The sequence below is a fragment of the Anas acuta genome, chromosome 2, assembly GCF_963932015.1.
Source record: "Anas acuta chromosome 2, bAnaAcu1.1, whole genome shotgun sequence".
Taxonomy (NCBI): Eukaryota; Metazoa; Chordata; class Aves; order Anseriformes; family Anatidae; genus Anas; species Anas acuta.
The window spans coordinates 142,022,893-142,046,363 of record NC_088980.1 but is presented as its reverse complement, the minus strand read 5'-3'; the positions used below and the strand labels follow the sequence as shown (position 1 = coordinate 142,046,363).

General features: G+C 35.4%; 1 protein-coding gene across 1 annotated transcript in view; it reads left to right on the top strand.

Annotated features, from left to right (window-relative positions):
- Nucleotides 1-23,471, top strand: part of CSMD3 (CUB and Sushi multiple domains 3) — a 668,812-nt gene that overhangs the window by 158,475 nt on the left and 486,866 nt on the right. The window contains 1 exon segment of the mRNA XM_068672527.1: nucleotides 22,641-22,848. Within this exon segment, the coding sequence (XP_068528628.1) occupies nucleotides 22,641-22,848 (208 nt within the window).

Here is a 23,471-nt window from a genome sequence, read left to right as displayed (position 1 = left end):
CTTGTGGAGTTTCTATATAAGAATAAATGTTACAACGCTTGTACAGAGCTTCTTGACAGAGTTTCTTGATGTGTTAGGTGGCTGGGTTCAACTCAGCTCAAGTAGATTTAGTTTTCTCTTTTCTGTTTTTATTTGTTTGTTTGTTTTCAGGTTTATTTGGAATATCATGCATTGTATTGCTTCTCTGGATTTGTATTACTTTCTATCTGTATTATTTATTTATTTATCATGGAAATTAATTATAAACTAGGTGCAACTGCAGAAATGCTGGAAGTCAACATTATTTTGTCTTTTTCTGTAATATATTTGTAAGTTATTTTAATTTTCTTTTCTTTATGAAAAGTATTCTGTGTACTTTGACAATATAACTGCAATTTTAAATGAAGATTTGTACTTAGAAATATAAAATAAGTTGTTGTTAGATGATGAGGAAGTTCTGCTGTATATAATCACCAGTTCCCCAGACGATTCCTTCCAGCACAAGGGTAATGCTTTCATGAAACAGTGCTATTAAAGCTTCCAAGATGTCTTGTCTTTCTCCAGTTTCCACCCTCCCCATCCGCATCCCCATTCCATCTATTTAGCTAGTTTGTATTGTGCATACAGTGTAGGACATAGATTCCCTTTACTCAGTTGACTTCTTAAGAAGTAAAGTCATTATTCCATGGACCAAAATTCAAAATCCAGTGATGATTTATTTTTCATTATTGTTATTTAAAACATAGTTGTCATCTTCATTGTACTGGATATATTTTGTGTTTGTTTCTGTTATTTCTCCCCTGCCACCTCTAATTTTATTTTATTTTATTTTTTATATAATTATTATTATTATTTTCCAATAAGCCAATGCGTTTTCAAAACGTTCAGATTCTTGGTTCCTAGATACAATTTCATTCTGGACACATGTACTAAATGTTTTTTAAACTTTTTCAGTGCTATTTCAATACTGTTCAGTAAATTTCCAAGCTTACATTTAGATTTGTAAACTCTGAGCCAGGTTATGAATTAATATTGAATTAAAGTTTAGAACACTTTCTAGAAAAGTTTTAAAAATTTGTCAGTGTGTTAAATGTATTTCCTTGCGGACTGATGTCAAAGTAGTCATTTCATAGTTCTTATCACTACCATGCTCATTAGCCTTGTCAGATTCAGCATTTGCAAAGAAATTCTTGAAAATTGAGAGAATTGAGTCAAATTTATAAATGATGATAAGTAAAAGTTTTATGAGTTTAAAATCATGCCTAAATATATTGTGTGGATTATTTCTTCATGGCATAGTATTGCTCCCACTAAAAACTATGGAAGTGATTGAAAGGAAAATTAAGCTATATGAAAAAAACAAAAAAAAAACAAAACAAAAAAAAAACAAACAAAAACAAACAAAAAACAAACAAAACAAAAAAAAAAAAAAAAAAAACAAGCAAAGGCTGTGGTTGAAGGAGGAAAAGTGACAGCTATGTTTCCATTTTTACTTTTTTGTGTGACTCTAAAAGAGAAACAGAAGATAAAAAAGATGAAATACATGATCACCTTCATGGCATGTGACTTACACCAGCTTACTAACTTGCTTATGCCATCTCTGAATTTTCATAGTTATTAAAGAGTACTTCGAGTCAAAGTGTTTCTTTCCATTCTTTCCATTGACTGAAATGTTTGCATGTAAACATCTCTTCTGGGCTCTGAACTACACATACTCAATTAAGATGTTTGATGGCAACTATAGAGAAATCATATTTGCAAAACATATTATTAATCTTGGAAGGCATTTTAATGAAAGATTCATTCAACAAGATAGCGGTATATAAATCATTAAATCTACCTTTTTAATGAAAATCAAACTGTTATCTTAATAATGGAAACATAATCTATTACAGTATTTATGAAAAAAAATAAGAGTTTAAGGAAGTCTGTGGTGTTTTTTGTTCTTTGTTTTTGTATGTCTGGCTTTTTGCATTTCTAAAGCATGACTTATGATAATTTACAATCATATTATGTGACTAATTCACATCACCGCCACCATGTTTCTAATTCATTTTATGATAGTTCTCAAGTTTTTAGAAGTTAGGAGGTCTGCTTAATGACCTAGGAGTTGCAAAGCTTCCTGTGAGATCAACTTAAATTAAGCTATCCATCAGAGTGGTGTTTAATTGGATTTGTAATACACAGGATATGGAGGATTATATTTCTTTAACAAATATAAATACCTTAAGTACAGAAGTATGTTGATTAGCTGTCTGGACTACTTTTAAGGCCACAAGAGAGAATAAAGCACTTCTAGTCTGTCTAATGTTCACTGCTAAAATAAATTATAAAATCATGACATTGTAGGTTGGAATAGACTTCTGGAGGTTTTTAGTCCAATCTTCAGCTCAGAACAAGATCAACTACAGAAGGTTGCTTAGGACCACATCCAGTTATGTTTTGAATATCTCCAAGGATGGAGATTACAGAACATCTCTGGGCCTCTGACCTGCCTCGTGTAGTTTTTTTCCTTATATTGAATTTGAATTTTCCATGTTCCAGGTTGTGTTCATTGTTTCTTTCACTTATGTTCATTTTCACTTTGCACCTATTAGAATAAAGTGGCTCCATTTTCTCTGTACCTTCCTATTATGTAGCTGAAGACAACAATAAGATCTCACACCAAAACTTCCCTTCTCCAGCCTGGACAGACACAGTTCTTTCAGCTTCTCCTCATATTGTGCCCCAGCCCCCAAATCATCTTGGCAGCACTCTGCTTGATTCAGTCCAGTATGCCTATGTCTTTCCAATACTCGACTCGAATCAGATGTGGTTCACCTTAAAAGTGCTAATTTCTCATTATTGATTATGAAGAGAGCACTAGCAGAAACACAGACATCTAATGTGTATATAGAGAAATGTTAATCAAAAGCTAGCTGAGATCTCTAGTTTGACATGTTAAAAGAGTATTCTGCAAACACAAAGAGAAAGAAAATGCTAGAAAATCTGTCTCAAAATACCAGTCCATTAATAAGGAGCAGCATGAGGGAAGACAAGAGACAGTAGGCAAGAAGATTATGAGAAATGGAACAATTTTGACCTGTTAATAGTAAATAAATAAATAAATAAATAAATAAAAACAAAGCCCACAAAGATGGACATAAAATAAAATAATATATAAAAAAACATACTGATTATTGATAAAAAGACCAAAGGAGAAGGGACCAAAGGAGAAAGGACCAAAGCTGAGGCACAGATAAGGAAATGGAGAAGGTTTGTAAAAGGATATATATACCTACAACTGGAAATAATATTAAAAAAAATTTAAAAAAAAAAAAAGTGACAGATGGTTGTGTTTTGCTTTGTGTGTATATGAATCTATTTAAAAAAAATACTTTTGGTTAGGAGCTGTATATCTAGATTTTCTCTCTCTTCTTTTTCCTGTCAAACAACATATGATCATATCAAGAGACTGATGGTTTTCATTTGCTATAACTACTTTAGTATGTTCTGACAAAAATGGCACATTGCACTTTGCCAAATTCAGTTAAAGATTTTCAGTGTGCTATGAGAAAAAAAAAAAAATGATAAAATTCAGTTTGTCCATATACTAATTTATTAAATGGAAATTAGTCTAATGCCATCAGAGAGCCCTGTAACAATTTATTTATTACAGCATATTCTGTTCATAAAAAGTAAACTTAAAAGAATCCAGCAAGAAAAAGCTCATAAACCTACCTCGATATAATGAGTAAATGTTACAAAATTTGAAATGTTAGGAAAGCCTAACAGTGTTCTTACACTTTTTTTTTTTTCATCTGTGTCCTTCAAATAATATTCCCAAAGATAAAACAAAAGTACCGAGTATTATATAGATATATAGGAAAAAGACATTTTTTTCAGGCACTTGTTCTATCAATGACTTCCTATTTGTGTGTGTGTTTTGCTGAGACTGTAATTCCATTTCTGAGCTTGCTTAGTGGTGTTCCATAGGCTGAGAACTGCAGTTACGATTTTTCAGAAGCTCTAACTTTTTAAAAGTATAACATTTTAATCTTTGTTTTTAATAATTTCTGCAGAAGCATATGAAATTCCTAAATCAGAGAATGGATAGGAATAAATTAGAACATGGTTGAAAAATAATAATCATTTAGTTGAAATTATTGTAGACTGAGAAATATAACCATTTACAAAAACAAAGTAGTTTGGAATATGAGGGGAAAAAAGTTATAAGTTGTAAATATCAAGGATTTTTCAAAATTTAGACTGTAGAGTTAGAAAATTACATATTCAGCCACAGGACTAGTCCTCTAAAAAGTTGTTTGTTTGTTTGTTTGTTTTACGTTAAAAAAAAAAAAAAAAAAAAAAAAAAAAAAAAAAAAGACTTTCTATGGTGGTTTCAAATCACAGAATCACAGAATCACAGAATTTCTAGGTTGGAAGAGACCTCAAGATCATCGAGTCCAACCTCTGACCTAACACTAACAGTCCCCACTAAACCATATCCCTAAGCTCTACATCTAAACGTCTTTTAAAGACTTCCGGGGATGGTGACTCCACCACTTCCCTGGGCAGCCTATTCCAGTGTCTAACAACCCTTTCAGTAAAGAAGTTCTTCCTAACATCTAACCTAAAACTCCCCTGGCGCAACTTAAGCCCGTTCCCCCTCGTCCTGTCACCAGGTACGTGGGAGAACAGGCCAACCCCCACCTCACTACAGCCTCCTTTAAGGTATCTGTAGAGAGCAATAAGGTCGCCCCTGAGCCTCCTCTTCTCCAGGCTGAACAAGCCCAGCTCCTTCAGCTGCTCCTCGTAGGACTTGTTCTCCAGACCCCTCACCAGCTTCGTCACCCTTCTCTGGACCCGCTCAAGCACCTCGATGTCCTTCTTGTAGCGAGGGGCCCAAAACTGAACACAGTACTCGAGGTGCGGCCTCACCAGAGCCGAGTACAGGGGGACGATCACCTCCCTAGCCCTGCTGGTCACACTGTTTCTGATACAAGCCAGGATGCCGTTGGCCTTCTTGGCCACCTGAGCACACTACTGGCTCATATTCAGCCGACTGTCCACCATCACTCCCAGGTCCTTCTCTGCCAGGCAGCTCTCCAACCACTCATCTCACAGCCTGTAGCTCTGCTTGGGGTTATTGCGCCCCAGGTGCAGGACCCGGCACTTGGCCTTGTTGAACTTCATGCAGTTGACCTCAGCCCATTGGTGCAGCCTATCCAGATCCTCCTACAGAGCTTTCCTACCCTCGAGCAGATCGACACATGCGCATAGCTTGGTGTCATCTGCAAATTTACTGAGGGTGCACTCAATGCCCTCATCCAGATCATTGATGAAGACCGGCCCCAGCACCGAGCCCTGGGGGACGCCACTAGTGACTGGCCTCCAACTGGACTTGACTCCATTTACCACAACTCTTTGGGCCCGGCTATCCAGCCAGTTTCTAACCCAACGAAGCGTGCGCCAGTCCAAGCCAAGAGCAGCCAGTTTCTTGAGGATAATGCTGTGGGAGACGGTGTCAAAAGCCTTGCTGAAGTCAAGGTAGCCCACACCCACAGCCTTTCCCTCGTCCACCCAGCGCGTCACTTTGTCATAGAAGGAGATCAGGTTCATCAAGCAGGATCTGCCTTTCATAAACCCATGCTGACTGGGCCTCATCGCCTGCTTGCCCTTCAAGTGCCGCATGATGACTCTCAAGAGGATCTGCTCCATGAGCTTCCCTGGTACTGAGGTCAAACTGACAGGCCTGTAGTTTCCCGGGTCTGCCCCCCAGCCCTTCTTGTAGATGGGCGTCACATTTGCTAGCCGCCATTGGACTGGGACCTCCCCCGATAGCCAGGACTGCTGATAAATGATGGATAGGGGCTTGGCCAGCTCCTCTGCCAGTTCTCTCAGTACCCTTGGGTGGATCCCATCCGGCCCCATCGATTTGTGCACATCTAAGTGCCGTAGCAGGTCACCAACCAGTTCTTTGTGGATAGTGAGGGCCACATCCTGCTCCCCATCCCCTTCCACCTGTCTTTAGGAAGGGCCAAAAGGAGGACCTAGGGAACTACAAGCCAGGAAGCCTCACCTCAAGGCACCAAAAAAAGTTTTGGCGTGATGGGGTTTCTGTGATGGGAAAATGTTCTCTGGATTTTCAGTGCCTAATAATATGATTGTCTTCACACTACAGTACTATATAGTATTACACTACAGTACTATTGTATACACACTACAGTATTTTCTGCAATGGAAGCAGTTATTTAACTCTATCCAGCTGCCTATCTTCATGAAAATTTTATCAGTGTTTTTCAAAATCTCTTTATGATAAAATATCTTTATGGTAAAATCTGATTAAATAAAGTGGGAAGAAGCCAAGCTGAAACTTATATTTATATGTGTATAATAAATTCAGCATCAAGTTTCAGTAATGTAGTCCTTGGCTTCTCTTGGGTTATGTTAATCATATGTACTCCGTTCTTCTAAGTATAATGTTTAATTTATATGACAATAATTTATGCTGTCATTGAATTATTTAACTTTCAGGTAGTCTGTGTTGGAATGTGTTTTTCTATAAGCAATGTGTTTTCCTTTGATTCTAACTGTTACACTGACACCACGATGGAAATAGCATGTTATGCATTTTATTACTGCATTACATGTGTGCTTTGGGAATTGTCGCTTAATGCAAATACTCCAACAGCCAATGGCCAATGAATTGTGTGATTTCTTTTCTCAGCCAGTCTGCTCCTTATTTTTGATTTTCTTTGCTGTTTCTGCACTGAAGATATCCAGATAAGGACACAGTATTCACATTGCGTCAGCATTGATGACACATTTTATTTTACATTTTATCTTTTTAAATTCTTTTGATAAGAAATTGAGTGTGCTGACCTAGGTCATTTTCCTCATGTACCTCTAAATTAATCTAATGAGTAAAAATCTTTCTTTAATAAATCCTGTATAATGCCATCAGTCCAGATAGAATTGCAAAATTGGTCCATCAATACACACACCATCCCATCATCTTTTTAAGCATTATGATATGACAAGTATTGGATAAGGAGTATTGAGATGGAATATACGTCCGCATGTTGATAGTAGGGAGTTAGAGGCTGTTGTCAGAAGAATGTTTGGAAAACTGACAAATGAAGCTAGTTTTAAACTTTTAAACTATTTTTTACTAAACACATATATTATCAAGATACTTTGTTCAAACAGTTCTTTCATATTATTAATTAGTGTCATTACATATACAAAGTTGCTAGTCTTGAAGTGATATCCTTGCCAGTCGTTCTTGTGTAATGGCTGGGACATCAGTTTGTAGTTCCTTGTGCTTATCTTGCAATAGTTTTTCTTGGGTGCTTCCTATGTGCAGTTCTAAGCATCTTTGCCCCTGTGGTGATCAGATTGCTGACAAAATGCTTATGTATTGTGTCTTTCTGTGGCATTCGCAAAATGCATGAGAACTATCGGTTACACTGTTAAACTAGTTACATTGCTTTAGGAAACTTATATTGGAGTTCAAAATAAGCTAATATTAATTAAACCCTGATTACCCGATTGAAGCAGTTTTAATGCATAGGAGTCATAGACCTCTGCTTTAGCTACAGGAGTGGGAGATTAAAAAAAAAAAAAAAAAAAAAAAACAAGTTGAGGGGGAGAATCCTAGCTTCAGCACTGATGTCCTACCCGGTGTGAAGTTACTGGCATTGAAGTAAGATGTTCATACTCAGTGCCTTTTGATATTTATTTAATTCAGACAGTTCAATAGCATGATTCCATTGTATTTTTGTATTTCATTTTCAACATGCTACAAATAAAGAGTGATGGATTATCACATAAGATAGCCAGATACTGTAAATTCTGATTTTAATTATGCTTATCAGGAGAGCACTTTAGCAGCAACAATATGTATTCATACTTTTGCATTTACCAATATGTGTTCAGCTTTTTGAATGCTCTGAAGAGGTTTTAAACTTAATGGAAAACAGGACAGTTCACAAGGCTTTATGAAATGGGATCATTTAATGTCTTGTATTTTGAAACATTTTATTTTTTCAATAGAGTACTTTATGCCTTCAATTCAAACTAAACTCAATGTGAGCTGGAAATAAAAAACTTCTTATCCAATATAATGCATTTAGTTGCATTTTCTTTCTAGCTGTATGTGCAGTGTTGTTTCAGATTTGTGATCAAAACAGAGTTGATAACTTATTGACATTTTAACAGAACAGTGCTTGCAGTGCCAAGGCCTCCATCTATGTTTCTCACTCTGTCCCCACAGCAAGTAGGCTAAGAGTGGGCAAATGACTGGGAGGAGACACAGCTGGGACAGCTGTCTCTATAGAGACCAAACAGATACCCCCTTTCATATAATGTCATTCAGAGCATTAAAACTGCAGAAGTTTTTCCGAAGTAGCTATTGTTCAGAGAATGACTGAGCATATGTCTACTGGTAGTGTGTGATTGCTTTTGCATCATTTGTTTTTATTGTTTTGTTTTGTTTTGGTTTGGTTTGGTTTGGTTTTGGTTTTGGTTTTCCTTCACTTCTTAACTTGTCTTTATCTTGACCCAGAAGTTTCCTTGCTACCTCCCTTCCAGTCCTTTCCCCCACCCCACTGGGAAGTGACTGAGTGGGCAACTGTGTGGGGGCTGACCTGACAAGCAGGGATTAACCCACCACACCTGTGGTAGGTCAGTGAAAGTTTGGAATTTGACATTTTTATGAAAGCAATCACTCAAGCTCATTTTTATTTAATATGTGCAAAACAAAGCCTGAGATATGTCTACCCATCAATGCTTAAAAGAACATGTATTACCAGCATTTGTAGCACATACCCTATTCAAGGATGAGTAGGGGAATAAAGGATGAATATTGTAATCAAGAGAGGCATTTTCAGAATTCCTTTCCATATTCTCACAGGAATGGCATTTAGTATAAGGTCTAATATCAGGGATTTCAGAGTTTTAATTCCAAGACCTCTCTAGACAGTTACTTGCTCTTCAGCTGACCTCTATTTCAGTCTGAGAAGTACACATATCAAATGTGGTCATACAGTTCGTACATATAGAGTGCCGTGAACCATAATATCAATAAAAGTACTGAGGCATCCTTAATGGAAAACAGCATTGTATATCATTTTTAAAGCTCAGTTCTGCTCTCCAAGAGCATTATTCCGTGTTTTGCCATGTATTTGAATCCTGGTAATAGACATTTTTGTAACTTTTAGTAACTGATAAGAAGCAAGTGAAAATAAAAGATAAATTCCTGGACCACAATTCAAGTACTTCTTAAATTGGAAGTTAAACAGCAAAATGGACACCAAGCTGGGATTTTAGATTGACTATTATGCGTGCACTGTAATTTTCCAGCAAAAAATCTGTAATGATTTTGGGCACAGATCTTTTATGCTTTGGATTCATATGATGAATCCAAAACTCAGAACCATGGAATGGATCTGAATATGGCATTACTACCTGTTGAGTAAATGATGCATGAAATAAGAATGATATATATCAGTGGCCCTAATGGCTCTAAAGGAATGGCTCTTTAAGATGACCTTAAGTGGCTTATATATGAGAACATACGTATAACATTTTTGATTACAGTGGACAAAATGCAAAGATTTTAATATAAAGAGATGGTATGATGGTTGTAGGCAGGGGTGGAAGTGGGGGGTGGGTGGGCAGGCATGTAGGTTTGCAAGAAATACCAAACTGCAACTTGGAAATATATATATATGTATATTATTGTGGTTTTTTTTTTTGTTTGTTTGTTTGTTTTTGTTTTTGTTTTTAAAGTAGAAGGGAGGAATATGATGTGTCAGGGTAAAGCTCTTATCTTGTGCACACTGACAGACATTGTAATTACTGCTCCAGTGCAGATGTCAGTACAGCCTAAGGAAGGTCCAGTCACTCTCAGTGTTGGTAGAGCAACTTGACTTCAACACATAGTAGTTCCACTGAGGGCACTTTGCTTTTCTATGATTTTGTATGCCTCTGTTCAAATGTTCCTATCAGATCTCTGCATTGGAGGTTCTTTGTAGCCAATCAGATCAGTCCACAATAACAGTATATATTTTTCCACAAGATTCTGATACTGTTCTGACAGCTGTTGATCTGTGGCCAGTGCCAAGGCTTGTTACATTCAATTCTTGTTCATGTTATCCTGTTGCCATGGTTTGATACAATCCGTTTTCAATGTACTACGCTCTTGATCAAGTTTAGGGCATGGTACTTCCATGTCATGGAATCACAGAACCAGAATTACTGAAGGCATCGCTGTGTAAAACCTTGTCCAACCCCTTGCTTAAAGCAGGACTACCTACAGCAGGGTGCTCAGGACCATTTCCAGTAGGATTTTGAGTATCTGAAAGGACAGAGATTCCACAGTGTCCCTGTACAACCTGTTCATGTGTTCAAACATACAAAGAAAATAAAAAATAACCAACCAAATAAAAACTCTTTAAACTGAATTTCTTGTATTTCAACTTGTGCCCAATTTCCTCTTGTCCTTTCACTTAATATGACTGAGAATAGTCTAGCTCCATCTTTACTCACTCCACCATCAAATATTTATCCACATACTTTGATAAGATCCCTTTGAACCATCTCTTCTCCTGGATGAACAGCCCCATCTCTCTCAATTCTCCTGCTATGTCCCTTAATCATCTTTGTGGCCTTTCACTGGAGTCTTTCCAGTATGTTCAGATGTCTCTTTTATGAGGGAGCCCAAAAATGGATGCATTACTCTAGATGCAAGGTAACTGGCCTCCAACTGAACATTATACCACTTCATACACTTCACCACACTATGAGCCTGGGAGTTCAGCCAGTTTTTAATACACTTTGCTGTCACTTTATCTAGTTCATATTTTACTATTTTGTTTATGAAGATGTTATGAAAGACATTGTTGAAAGCCATGCTGAAGAGAAGATAATATCCATGGCTCTACCCACATCCACCAAGCCAGTAATATATTTGTAGATGGCTAATTGTCTCAGCATTTCTCCTTAACAAATCAAGGCAGACTACTTCCAGTCACATTTTTTTGTGCTTCATGCATATCAAAATGGTCTCCAAAAGTTTTGGTGCTATTGCCTTTCCAGTGATCAAGGTGAGGCTGACCAGCTTGTAGCATTCCATATCCCCCTTCTTGCCTTTCTTGAAGATAGGAGATATATTTGTTTTTTTTTCCAGTCCTCAGGAACTTCCTTCAGTCACCTCCACGTTTCAAGTATAATTGACAAGTGGCTTACGGTGACATTTACTGGCTTGTGGGTGGATTCCATCAGATCCTGATAAATTATGTATGTCCAGTTTATTTACGTGTTTCCTAGCCTAATTGCCTAACCCTTTACCATTAAAATTAATTCTTGCTTGCTTTGGGTTTTGTCTCTGGTCTGGGATTCCTGAAGGCAAGTCTCACCAAGGGGAAAAAAATAAATAAAAAATAAAAAAGTACTTTGGAGTACTTTGGCCTTTTCCATGTCCAAAGGCCCCTGCACCATTAACAGAATGCTCGTCTCCTTTTTCTGCTGATAAATCTGTAGAAGGTATTACACATCTGTGTTTGGAATTTTTCATCAAGGCACTGTAGAAAATTTGTGGATTGCTTGTGATTTGCTATGAATCCTCCCTCCAGGAGATCTCAGGGCAGTTCAAGACCCCAAGTGGACCACGGCCTGTAAATATGAGCTACTTCCAGTTGTGTTAAGAAGGCAGACAATTGCCTTCTGCACTTCTGTATCTACTTCTACCTTCTTATCTGGTAATCAACTACAGTTCTCACCTATCACCTCATCACCCGCATTGGTCTAGCCTCTAATCCTGATTCATAAGCTTTCATCTGTCTCATTGTCTGTTTGCTAGGCAGTGCTCTGTGTTGTGGAGTAGTAACTGCTGTTCCTTCATAACAAGTTCAGGTCTGTCCTGGTCTGTCCTTCATAAAAGTATATCCAGTATTCCATTTCAGTTCTCCAGTTGTGTGAGCTACTCACAACAATTCTGCGACCCCCTTGAGATCACATAGCTCTATAAGGGCATGCAGACCTGTACTTATTCCTGTTTGTTTGCCATGCTGCAAGCATCACTGTACAGGCACTATAGTAATAAAACAGTAATGTACAACATCTTTAAAAGTATTTTTAACAAAGTTTCTCTGCATTCATTAGGTAATTTGGACTATTTTCTCATTAAATCATTAATAAGACAAAAAAAAAAAAAAAAAAAAAAAAAAAGTGTCTGCATATATATATATAATATTCCTTTTTGTCCCTAGGAATACTTTGAGTGTAACAAGAAAACAAGAAACCATCTGGAGGCAGGATGCAACATAAGTAGCAGAGGCATTTAGACAACAGGAAGGAGATGTAATTAACTTCTACTTCAAAAACTTCTTTATACATCCCTCAAGCAAATTATTGAAACTTTTATTTCTAAATACTTCTGTGGTGTAAAAATCTTTCTCTTCATGTTCTGATTTTAGTTTTCCAAATTTGAATGTGTCTGTGAACTTTTCAAATGCAAGCAGACTTAAATTAAGTTTGATAAATTTTGGCAAACAAGATAAAAGAGCTGTCAGATCAGTCATCATAAGTTGGCTGAGAAAATATCTTCTGAAGAGGTTAAGTCCTGCTCCTCTCTTTTGGTGAAGCACTAGTCACAGATCACATTCAGGAGTACTGAATTTTAAGGTCTGTGCATAATTAAGCAAGTACAGAAATCTTGACTCTGAAATCTTGAAATCTTTGTCATCCTTAGCCATTTTAATCTGGGATAAAAGGCAGGTTTTTTTAGGTACCTAAAAAATTTTAGAAGTAAAGAGAACACACATGCGCAACAAAAATCATGTTTCCTGCATTGTATGGTGCCCAACAAGGATACACCCTGTTGTTTAGGTGTTTATAGACCTGTAACTGTCTATTTTAGATCTATACTTGCATTTTTCTTCAGTTTATAAAGTACATTATTTCAAGTTGCATGTTTCTTATAATTTGTTTGTCATGAGGTTAGAAGGGTCAAAGGACTAGACAATGAAAAGTATTATAGATTCTTTTCCCAGTAAGCATATTGAATGCTAAGTTACTAATAGAGGAAATTAATAAGGGTTGATTGTATGGTGCTGTATTTAAAAAGAGATTCAAGTGGTCTCATTCCACAGTGTTTATAGTAAAGATAAAAATTATTTAATATGTTTACATTGCGATACTTTCTCCATTAGATGGTGTGAAATTTTTATAAATTTTTTTATAAATAAATAAAATAAAATATAGTCAATGCAACAAGTCAATGCACTTGTTCTGAGAAAACAAACAAAAACTTTAAATGCTGGGTCCAGAGAGCTGAAATAAAACAAATAGAAGTTTTTTTTTTCCTTCCTGCACTAAACAGTCCAGTATATATGCAGGGAGATAAATAATAATAACAGCAATAACAGTAATAATAATAATAGGATAATTCAGACAACTCACATTTATTTTTTGTTTGTTTGCTTATTTTTTCAATTTTGCTGTTCTTGTTGTTCTTTCCTATATGTAAGCTATCATAAAAATGATAGGACAACTTGTTTTGGGACCCTGGATGTTACCAAATCCAACACACCTCTCAAAACTAAAGACAGAAATGTTTGGCTGGGGCTTTGTGCAGTTCAATTTTGAAAATCTCCAAGGATGAAAGTTCCACATGTCTCTAAAGGTAACCCAGTACTATGGTTAGCCTCTGTAGCAGTGATATTTTTTTCCTCATATCTAAATGGAATATACTTTCAATATGCCTCTTGTCCTTTTCCTGTGCACCATGGAAAAAGTTTAACCCTATCTTTTCCATAGCCTTCTTCTATGTAGTCAAAGATCAGATGTTCCACCCAACCAACTCAAAATTTTTGAAACTTTAAATATATATTTTCTTTACTATACATATAAACATATTTTCTATTTGATTCAGCTCCTCAAATAGCATAATTCTTATGAATGAGATCTTTAAAAGTTTATATTATTGTAAGTATAATAAACATTATTTACTGTAGTATCTTAAAGGTATAAACACTTCGGAAACTTGAAATATTGTTTACGGGTAAAGAGGAAGCACACCTTACATCTAACTAAAGCCAAGAATTTTCTGTTAGCTTGATAGAAATACTAATAGTCTAAACATTATTAGTCTGTGTGTTGAGTCTGTCACCACCACAGTCTGGATCTTCGTGTTTCAGTAAAAGAAAGAATAGTAATGTGCTTGGAATTGTTATTCCATGGTTTGAGCATGCTATGGCTACAAAGAAATAAGTCTGCAAATAAATCTTCCAACTCACAAATTTCACTGTCAGGGAATTAAGTAAGGATTTGGTCCCACCTTAAGGATTTGGTTGTAGATTAGATTAAAAAAAAAAAAAAAAAAAAAAAAAAAAAAAGAAGAGAGAAGAGAGAATAGAGGAGAGAAGAAAAGGGGAAAGGAAGGGAGGGGAGGGAAAGATACTAAGATACTGTACTGTACTTACTACTCAGGTCTTGACACATCCACATTGTGGGTACATAAGACATTATTCTTAAATGTCTTAGGACAGGCAAGTTATCATGTACAAAAAGAAGACACAAGACACATTCTACCATTCTACCATCTTTTCAGAGTCTTGGACTCAGTTCACCAAAATGTATGCAGGTGTGAACATAGTTGTACTAGGTTTCTCCAGTAAGCCACTACAGAAAAGGAGACACTTTCTGTGGACAAATCCTCTCAGGTATGTGCTATTGATGCTCCCTTTTTGAGGGAAGTTGTATAAAAACAGCTCTTGACATTTAAGAGTTGTTTGTCAGGTGACAACTTATTCAAGGTTAAAATGTGTCCACCATACAGTTTTGTCAAATAATTCTATTATGTATCCAGAGATTTTTGAGAAATGAGATTATTTTCTAAGAGGCACCTGTCAACTTAATTTTGAATTGACTTTTTTATTTAACTATAAATTTTTCAAAATTCTAATTAAGTACTATTAATAAATTAATTTAAAACCATAGTGTTAGCAACTTGATGTACACGATAATAAAATATATTTTAGTGATGTTTATGATACAAATCAAGAGAAATAAAGAAGTCCACTACTCTATTGAAATTCCAATTTTGATTTTATGTTACTATTTAATTTAAACATTCACAAAATATCTATATTTTGTTAGGTTTTATCAAAAATCACTTATTCATTTTTTTCCTAATGTAGCCAACTTGGTAATATTTGTCAAAATGGAATTCAGAAGTTGGAATATTTAAATATTTATATAAATATATGTTTCTTTTTGGAAGTATAGTTTTGAGATGGCAAGAAGGAACTTTAGGTGAAGATGAATCAATAATACATTTTGAATCAGTCTTTTAAAGTAGAAGTATTATGAGCTTGGGCAACATTTGAATTTCAGAAATTGTATGGACAGACTTTTCTGTTCAACTGCTTTCTTGTTCTTATCATAACAAGTTTTTACATTTACCTGGTGTGAATCCCTCTTCAGTTTACTCCCATTGTTTCTTGGTCTCTGTGCACCAATGAAAAGAGAGCACCTCTGTTGTTTCCCTGTAGACACTGGGAGCTGCTGTTATCATCCCCTGAAGCTGCCTCTTCTCTGGACTGTACCAGACCTATTCCCTGAGCCTTATCTGTGCTCCAGTCCTGACAGTCCTGGTGATTCTTTGCTGAATTCACTTTAGTTTATCAATATCTTTTTGGGAGGGGTGCCCAGAGCAGGAATTGTTACATTGTGCTACACAGAAACCAGCTGAACCAAACCCATAAGAGGATGATTGGAGGACAGACCTCTCCCTTCCAGGATGACTATGAAACTCAACCTTCCCTTCATCTTGCTCTGATTTCAGCAATGTTCTGCATTTCCTTAGATTGCAGCAAACATCTCAGAACACAGGAAAGTTTCTATTTTCCATGCTGTGGTGTGGATGTGTACTGCTCATTCATAGATCACTATCTTCATCTGCTTTCATGAAGGCTACTTTCTAGATGGGTCTTTCACATCCTGCCCACTGCACTCCTCATCCAAGAGGGTACCACTTGGCCAGTGGGTGCCAAGGGGAGAGTCATCTCGTCCTCCCCTCCGCTGATGTGAATGGCACTAGGTGCTGAAACCAGGATGAGTCAAACAGCCTTCCTCCCCACCTCATTTTATCAGAACAGAAATTAATGTTTTGCACAGTACATTGCCATCAGATAAATAAAACAAGTACTGCTTTACATTTTTAGGTAATGGTCACATTCGTATTTTACACATTAGCATAATCATCTTTGTCACTGTGATCATTCTGCCATGTTACTAGAAAATGTATGCTTTTCCAATTGGAAACTCTTCAGCACAGTGTTACTCAGAAGAAGAACACTCACAAGAGGATATACAGCTGTAGGCCAACACCCCTGTTTCTGATAATCTCACTGAAATGCAATCTATTAACCATTAACATAATTCTTTAATTATTTATTCAGGTGTTGCAAAACAAAAGGAAACAGAACTTATTGCATTAAATTCCTTACAGATAACACCTTTCATCCCCCTTTACCTGCTTCAACTTCACTCTAGACTCCTCCTGCCCCTTTCCAGTCTCCACTCTTGCCTTGCTGAGTGCTGCTGAGTACTGCCCCATCTCACACTCAGAACCACTGGCGAGGAGGATGGGGGTTATCATCTGCTGGTTTCCATTTTTTCCTGATCCTTGTTTCCCATGCTTCTTTGCTCCAGCATGGGTTCTTCCAGGGGCCACGCAAAGGGGTGTAGATTATTATACTTTTCATTCAACTGTTCCCCTTTATGGGTCTCCAGTGCTGTCACCCACCCAAGGCAGCTGTTGCCCTTTTCCACTTGTGTCTGAGCAGAGGCTGCTCAAACAATTGTGTTGGTGTTGGTAGTGTTTTCTCAATAGCATCACTCATTTTTGTGATTCTGTCTCAGAAGAGGCAAGTTAGGAGGTAATTTATTCCATTTAACTTCTGCAAGAGCACAGTGTAAGCTCCTGAGCTTCCTCACCTTTTTAGCTGCAGAAGCTATTATTTGTTTTTTTTTTTTTTTTTTGCTGGCTGTCAAATCTGTATAAATTGTACAGTTATACTGAACATAGAAGTGCAAAATGAAGGATTTGAGGATGTGAATCATGTCATTTTATTTTATTCCTGGGTTTATTTGGGATCTAGAATCCCTGTGAGTTTTACAAGTCACAGCACTAAGCCAAAGCAAACAAATCTTCGTTGTCCTTAAGAGATGTTCTATGTCCCTTTCTTCAAAAGAAGGATAAATTTTATGTAAGTCATTAATGACAAATCATCAAAACTATCCTTAAAGATTTTCAGTTGAAGAATGTTTAGTAATTATTTCATTTACATTTCTGAACACCATAAGGCTATTCTGAAGATGATTTACAGGGAAAGGTAGTGTGTGCAAAGTAGTATTCTTTAACAGAGAGAAATCTGCTAGAAAATGACATTGCCTATTGAGCTCCTTACAAATATTTTTGTGTTGATCTATGTAATTTATTACTGAATTTATTTTCAAATTTCATAGATAACTATATAGCAGACTTTAAAACTGACTAAGTTTTTCACATAGCAGATTACATAAGTTCTTCATTCTGATAATTTTCCTTTAAAAGATCAGAAATATTTTATGCTAATAAAACAGTAAACAGGAGCTGTGGTGAATTTTAATATTACAGTAGAATTTGACATGTTAATCTTAGTTGACCTTACAACAACAACAATAAAAAAAAAAAAAAGCATATTTGAAAACACTGAATCACAGAATGGTTAAGGTTGGAAAGGACTTCTAGAGACCTTCTCATCTAGAGAGGGTCTAGAGACCCCCTGCTTAAACAAGAAACACCTAGAACAAGTTGCCCAGGACTGTGTCCAGGTGGCTTTTGTAGGTCTCCAAGGAGGGAGACCACAATGTCTCTGGGCAATCCATTTCAGTCCTCCATCATGTACCATCATGTACTGTGGAGAAATGCTTCCAGAACCTCTTGTGTTCTAGTTTGTTCCCATTACCTCTTGCCTTGGCACTGGGCTCCACTGAAAAGAGCCTGGCTCCATTGTCTTTGTAGCCTCCTTTAAGGTATTTATACATATTGATAAGACACATAGTTAGTGTTACCTGTTCACCTATACTAATTATTTGCAAAATCATTGGAGTTTCTCAAAGAATTTATTGCTTTTAATGTAAAGATATTTTGTGACCTTTGACAAGGTAGTTATTAATGTGTATATTTAAAAGAACTAATTACTGTTACATGATTAAAAGGAGAGAGTAGAATGCTGACTGCTTTAGGCTGCTCATCCAATTTGCCTGACATAAGTCTTCCTAAAATTTAGATGAGCAGACCACATTACGTCTGGAGTTGTACCTGAACTACACTAAGTGAGTAGTGTCCCATGAATCCATAGAGTGTGTGTGGCTAAGATCATAGTACAGAATAATTGCTACAGGTCATCTCAGCTTTTCTTGATGGATTCCTTCTAAAGTGTCTCTGCTTGCTCATAACTTTTATTAGCTGCTATAAAATCATTGTTTTAACTAGGCAAGCTGCTACACTGTTTCTTACATTATTCTTAAGACTAGATAACAGATGTCAATTACTCCGTGAAGTTGAGTTATACACTTAAGTTCAACTGCTCAATGCATTATAAATATCTAGATAGATCAGATGACAGGATGCATTGTGTGCCAAATTAAAATTTGATTAATAATGCGATCTCATTGAACTGTCACTGAAATCAGTGAATTTGCATGGTCTATAAATCACTCATAGCATTGCCTGTCTTTGATCATCTGTCTTCTTGAAAATTACAGTTCAATGTTCATGTAATTTTATTGTGAATAGCACCAAAACCTAGATGAATAAGCAGAAAATAAAGTTTAAATAAGAGAGGATTAACTAGAGAAAAATATTTTCAAAATTCAATATGAAAAACGGAATAATGAACAGCAAGCAAGGAAGATGTTCATGTGTTTAAAAAACAAAATTTTATGAAATTAATTTTTACCAGAAATTACACAAATATTTCTTCCTTTTCATGGTATTTAATAAGAAAATAAAAAATAGCATGTATTTTTGTATAAAATTAGAAATCTGTGTACGCCCAGAAAAAAAGCTGAAGAAAACCCTTCTAAACCTTTATACTCTCACAATCATCACTCACATCATAATAGCGGAGATACTCCCTCTCCTTATGAACCCTCATGCATATTCAAATAGAGATCTTCATCTGAATTCTTAATACCTCAAAAAGCTTTTCTAAGCCAAGTCCCCACTTGCATATCACTTTGAAAAATCTTCCCCTTGCAGCATATGGTTAAGATCAGAGAAGTATGTTTGCAAAAGTGACATCTTGGCAGTGTGCATACTTTTTGCATTTATGCCTTTGTATCACATTTGCAAGTTTGACGGCTAGATAAATTTTCTGAATATGTGATAAAATAAATTTAATTTGTTTTTTGAAAATAGGGAGTAGGTATTTTAAAAGAGTATTTTTTCTTTAAATGCCATCCATATTTGCTATGTGTTTGGAACTGCATAATTTCAGACTGTACCAAGTCTTACCCAAGTATTGTCTTGTCATCGCTCCTTTGTATCATTCCTATTCTCCTCCATGTTTGGTAACTGGAAATTAAAAGAAATAGTATGCAGTTCTTTCAAGGCATTTAGGTGCTTAGCTGCTGTTTAGATACTACATTTTGATTGCAGTGATTGTAATGGTAGATATTTAAGTATCTTTGAAGATTTGCATCTCAGTAGTTTGACAGAGGTAATTCAGAAAGTTGTGGCAAGGTAAAGAAATAGAGAAATATGGATTCTGAGTGCAGAAATTCTCAGTACAAAGTTTATCTTTCTCCTCTTTCTCCCTTGTTCATATATTGTCATTAAACTTGTCACCTAGTGATACAAGTTAGTCTTCATAAATATTTTCTCTCTTACTAGTTATTCTTTTATTTGTTATGTCAGAGCTGACATCTAAACAATTCTTCTGTTTGAATGTGATAGAAATATAGAATATTGAGTATAGAGATACAGCTGCTAAAAGAAGACTCTATAGAAACAGTTTTTAAATTAATTTTATTTGTAAGTGTTTTATGCATTCTGAAGTCAACTCCTGTTGAAGTCAGCTCCTGTTGACTTCAGTGTTTCTCAGCCTTCTCGAAGGCCTATTATCTTTTCCGGTGACTTCACAGTCTAAGGTACCAAACATTTTCATGATGTTTAATAAACATTGATGTTATTTAGCCCTTTCCCAGACAAGCTTTCCCTTAGCCTTTGAGGATCTGACTACAAGACTAGTGCCAAAACAAAACAAAATAAAACAAAAACAAACAAAAACCAACCAACTAACCAACTAACCAACCAACCAACTGAAAAATATATAAATTATACTATAGGTGAAGTGATAAATGAACACAGCAAAATAATTCTGTTGGTTATTGGGCTAATACTTGCATTACAAAGGCTAAGAAGATATATGGTATGCTTTTGGTTACGTTAAGAACAATTAAACATTAGTATCACTTTAATCACTTTGCTACACGAATCAGACCAAAATATGTGATATTTTCTCAAGGCCATTTTGTTGATGGTGACAAAATTACATTTTGGCAAAAATCCCTACGAAGAGATTTCTGAGCTCAGAAATAGCAGACGATCATTGACACAGCCTCTATTTTTAAACACGCTCACTCTATTTATTCTCTTAACTATTAATATAGTAGAGCAACATTTTTAATGAACAGCTTTTATATTACTGGGAACTAGGCTAGGTTTCTCCATAACTCATTTATGAAAAGCAAAAATAATGAGTTCTGTAGTACAGCATTTTTCAAAAGTACTTCTGTTTTTGAGTCTGAGGGAAAGCTATTCCAAAATCTCTAGTGTTGCATGATACTCCTAATCTTCTGCTTTGAACTTGTTATATGTATTGAAAAATTATTCCACATGTTACTATTTGTCTTCCCGGATTACATAAGCTTAATTAATTTAGCTGAAAAAAAATTATCTTTAAGAACTTTTTCAAAACAGCAGATGATAAAACATGTAAATCAATATTTAATGTAACTATAAAGGTCCTTCAAAGTAATTTAGAAAGTATTTTCCACGTTGTTTTAATGGAAATTTTCCTTTTGAGAACTAATAGTTAAAAATTATTTTCCTGATGCTCCTCGATGCATAAAACCCAAACTTCATTATTACCTTTCATATACTGTTTTAGTTTTATTCCTTTCACAGTAAGGAAACTGATCATGTAATGTGTTGAGGCTCCTCAGTTTTTTTGTTTACTTTTTGCATACTAAATGCACTGGTTAATTCATAAGATTAAACCCAAGAAGTGTTTTTACTTTAGGTGGTCTATGCATTTACATAATAATCTAACAAAACTTTTAAGGGACAAAGCCTGCTGTTTTAAACTCCTAAAAATTACTATAATTAAGAGGTCTGTTACATTTATTTAAAATTTTCTTCCTTAGGATCAAGCCCCTATGTCAGTCAGAATTCTTTATAGCTTTTGTTCTGTGATGACTCTTTGGAAATAAAAAAATAAAAATAAAAATAAAAATAATAAAAAATCCTTGTTAATTTTTCAGCAATATCGGCTGTTTATTTCAGGTTTCTGAGCACATTTTATTTGTGTTAACGTTCTAATTAAGCAGAAGCAAGAATTGCTTTTCAGGTACATGTATGCCTCAGACATTTGGCTAATAAACTGAGTAAGTGAGATAAAAAGTGGGATATGGTATTTCCATCCAGTAAAAAGGTTTTTCCATATAAGTTATCTAAAAACACCACATTCAGGATAAATTTTATTAACTCCTGGAAATATTTTTGTTATGATATCCTCAAAAACAATTTTTGAATTATTAGGCATATTATACCTGTAAACTGGAAAATATATAACAATTCAGTCATTTTCTCTTACCTTAGTAAAGAACGAAGCTTTTCCAACATAAGATTGTACATTAGAAAATGGAAACTTGGAAACTTATTTTGAAAAGAAAGAAAAAAAAAAAGTATTTCAATGGTTGCATTTGAAAGAAATGATCAATTAAAAAAATAAATAAATAAAAAATGAAATTACTCTGATGTAAACATTTTTATGGTGAAATTGTGAAATTGTCTTGCATCTGACATTTGGGAAATCTTCCAGGAATGGCTTCCTTTTGAAAACTGATCAGCTGTTTGAGAGTTGGAAAAGATTATTGAAGAAAAATACTTAACCATCTCTAACAAGTCACAAAAATACAATTATGATAATACAAGTAGTGTAAATTGGATAGGATTCTCATGCTTCTTTCAGTATGATGTGGCTGCTGCACATCATGTGTAGACTGTGTGTAATACGGGTTAAACTCAATTTGTTTTGTGACAACATTTTTGTTAGAGCAAAAGAACTCATTAAATTTTTGCATGATGTTGTAAAATGAGTGGAACAATGCTAATAAAAATAATAAAAAGTAGGTTATAAAAATATGTGCTGACTAAAATAATTTGAAGTAATTAAAAACTAAAGGAATTACTTGTTAACACTTTGAAGTTTCAAGTATTTCGAGTACAACTTGTTAAAAAAATGAAATAATTGGTCACCTAAAAGATAGCAACATTATTTTTTCAATGAGAAGGGTGATTTTAATGACATTTAAGTTTTGTTTTGTTTTGTTTTTCACAGCTGAGGATGCTTGTGGAGGAACTATGAGAGGATCCAGCGGTATCATATCGAGCCCCAACTTTCCTAATGAGTATCATAATAATGCAGATTGCACATGGACAATTGTGGCAGAGCCTGGGGATACTATCTCACTCATATTTACAGATTTCCAAATGGAAGAAAAATATGATTATTTAGAAGTAGAAGGTTCTGAACCACCTACAATATGGTAAGCTACACACTACAATTTTAATTTGGTAAAAAACAAGGGAAGGAAAATGTGGAAGGATAACTTTTGTGACTTTTGCCTTTCTCACTACATCAGGCTTTCTTAAAGCTAAAAAAGGGGGAGAGGGCAGACAGTTGTTATTGTTGCACATATTGATATATATGATGTATATTCATATTTTAATTGCATCTGTAAAATAATTTCAAAATATATTCCAAGAGTGGAATGTTGATATGAAAGGCACTGTAGACTTGTTCACCTCCTTGTTTGCTGATCTATCCATTCTAACCATATTAACCATATTAATTTTTAACCATATTAGAAAATGTATATTTTAAGACAGATTGGAAAGGGCGGTTGTGATGGTAAGGATTGGTGGAACTTTCAGGGAATTACAGGATGTCAGAAGGTGAATGGTGTCTTTTCAGCACAGAGCTGGGGAAAGAGCTGGTTTACACCTGTTGGTCACAGTTCTCTCTGGAGGAGTTTCTGCATGGAAAGCTATATATGTAGCCTCATTTTATAATACGGTGGGGATATTGTCAGTATTGCACTCATGAAAATGAGTGTACAAATGTCCACATTTTCATCCTGATCTGAGATACAACACCCTGGGTAGCCAT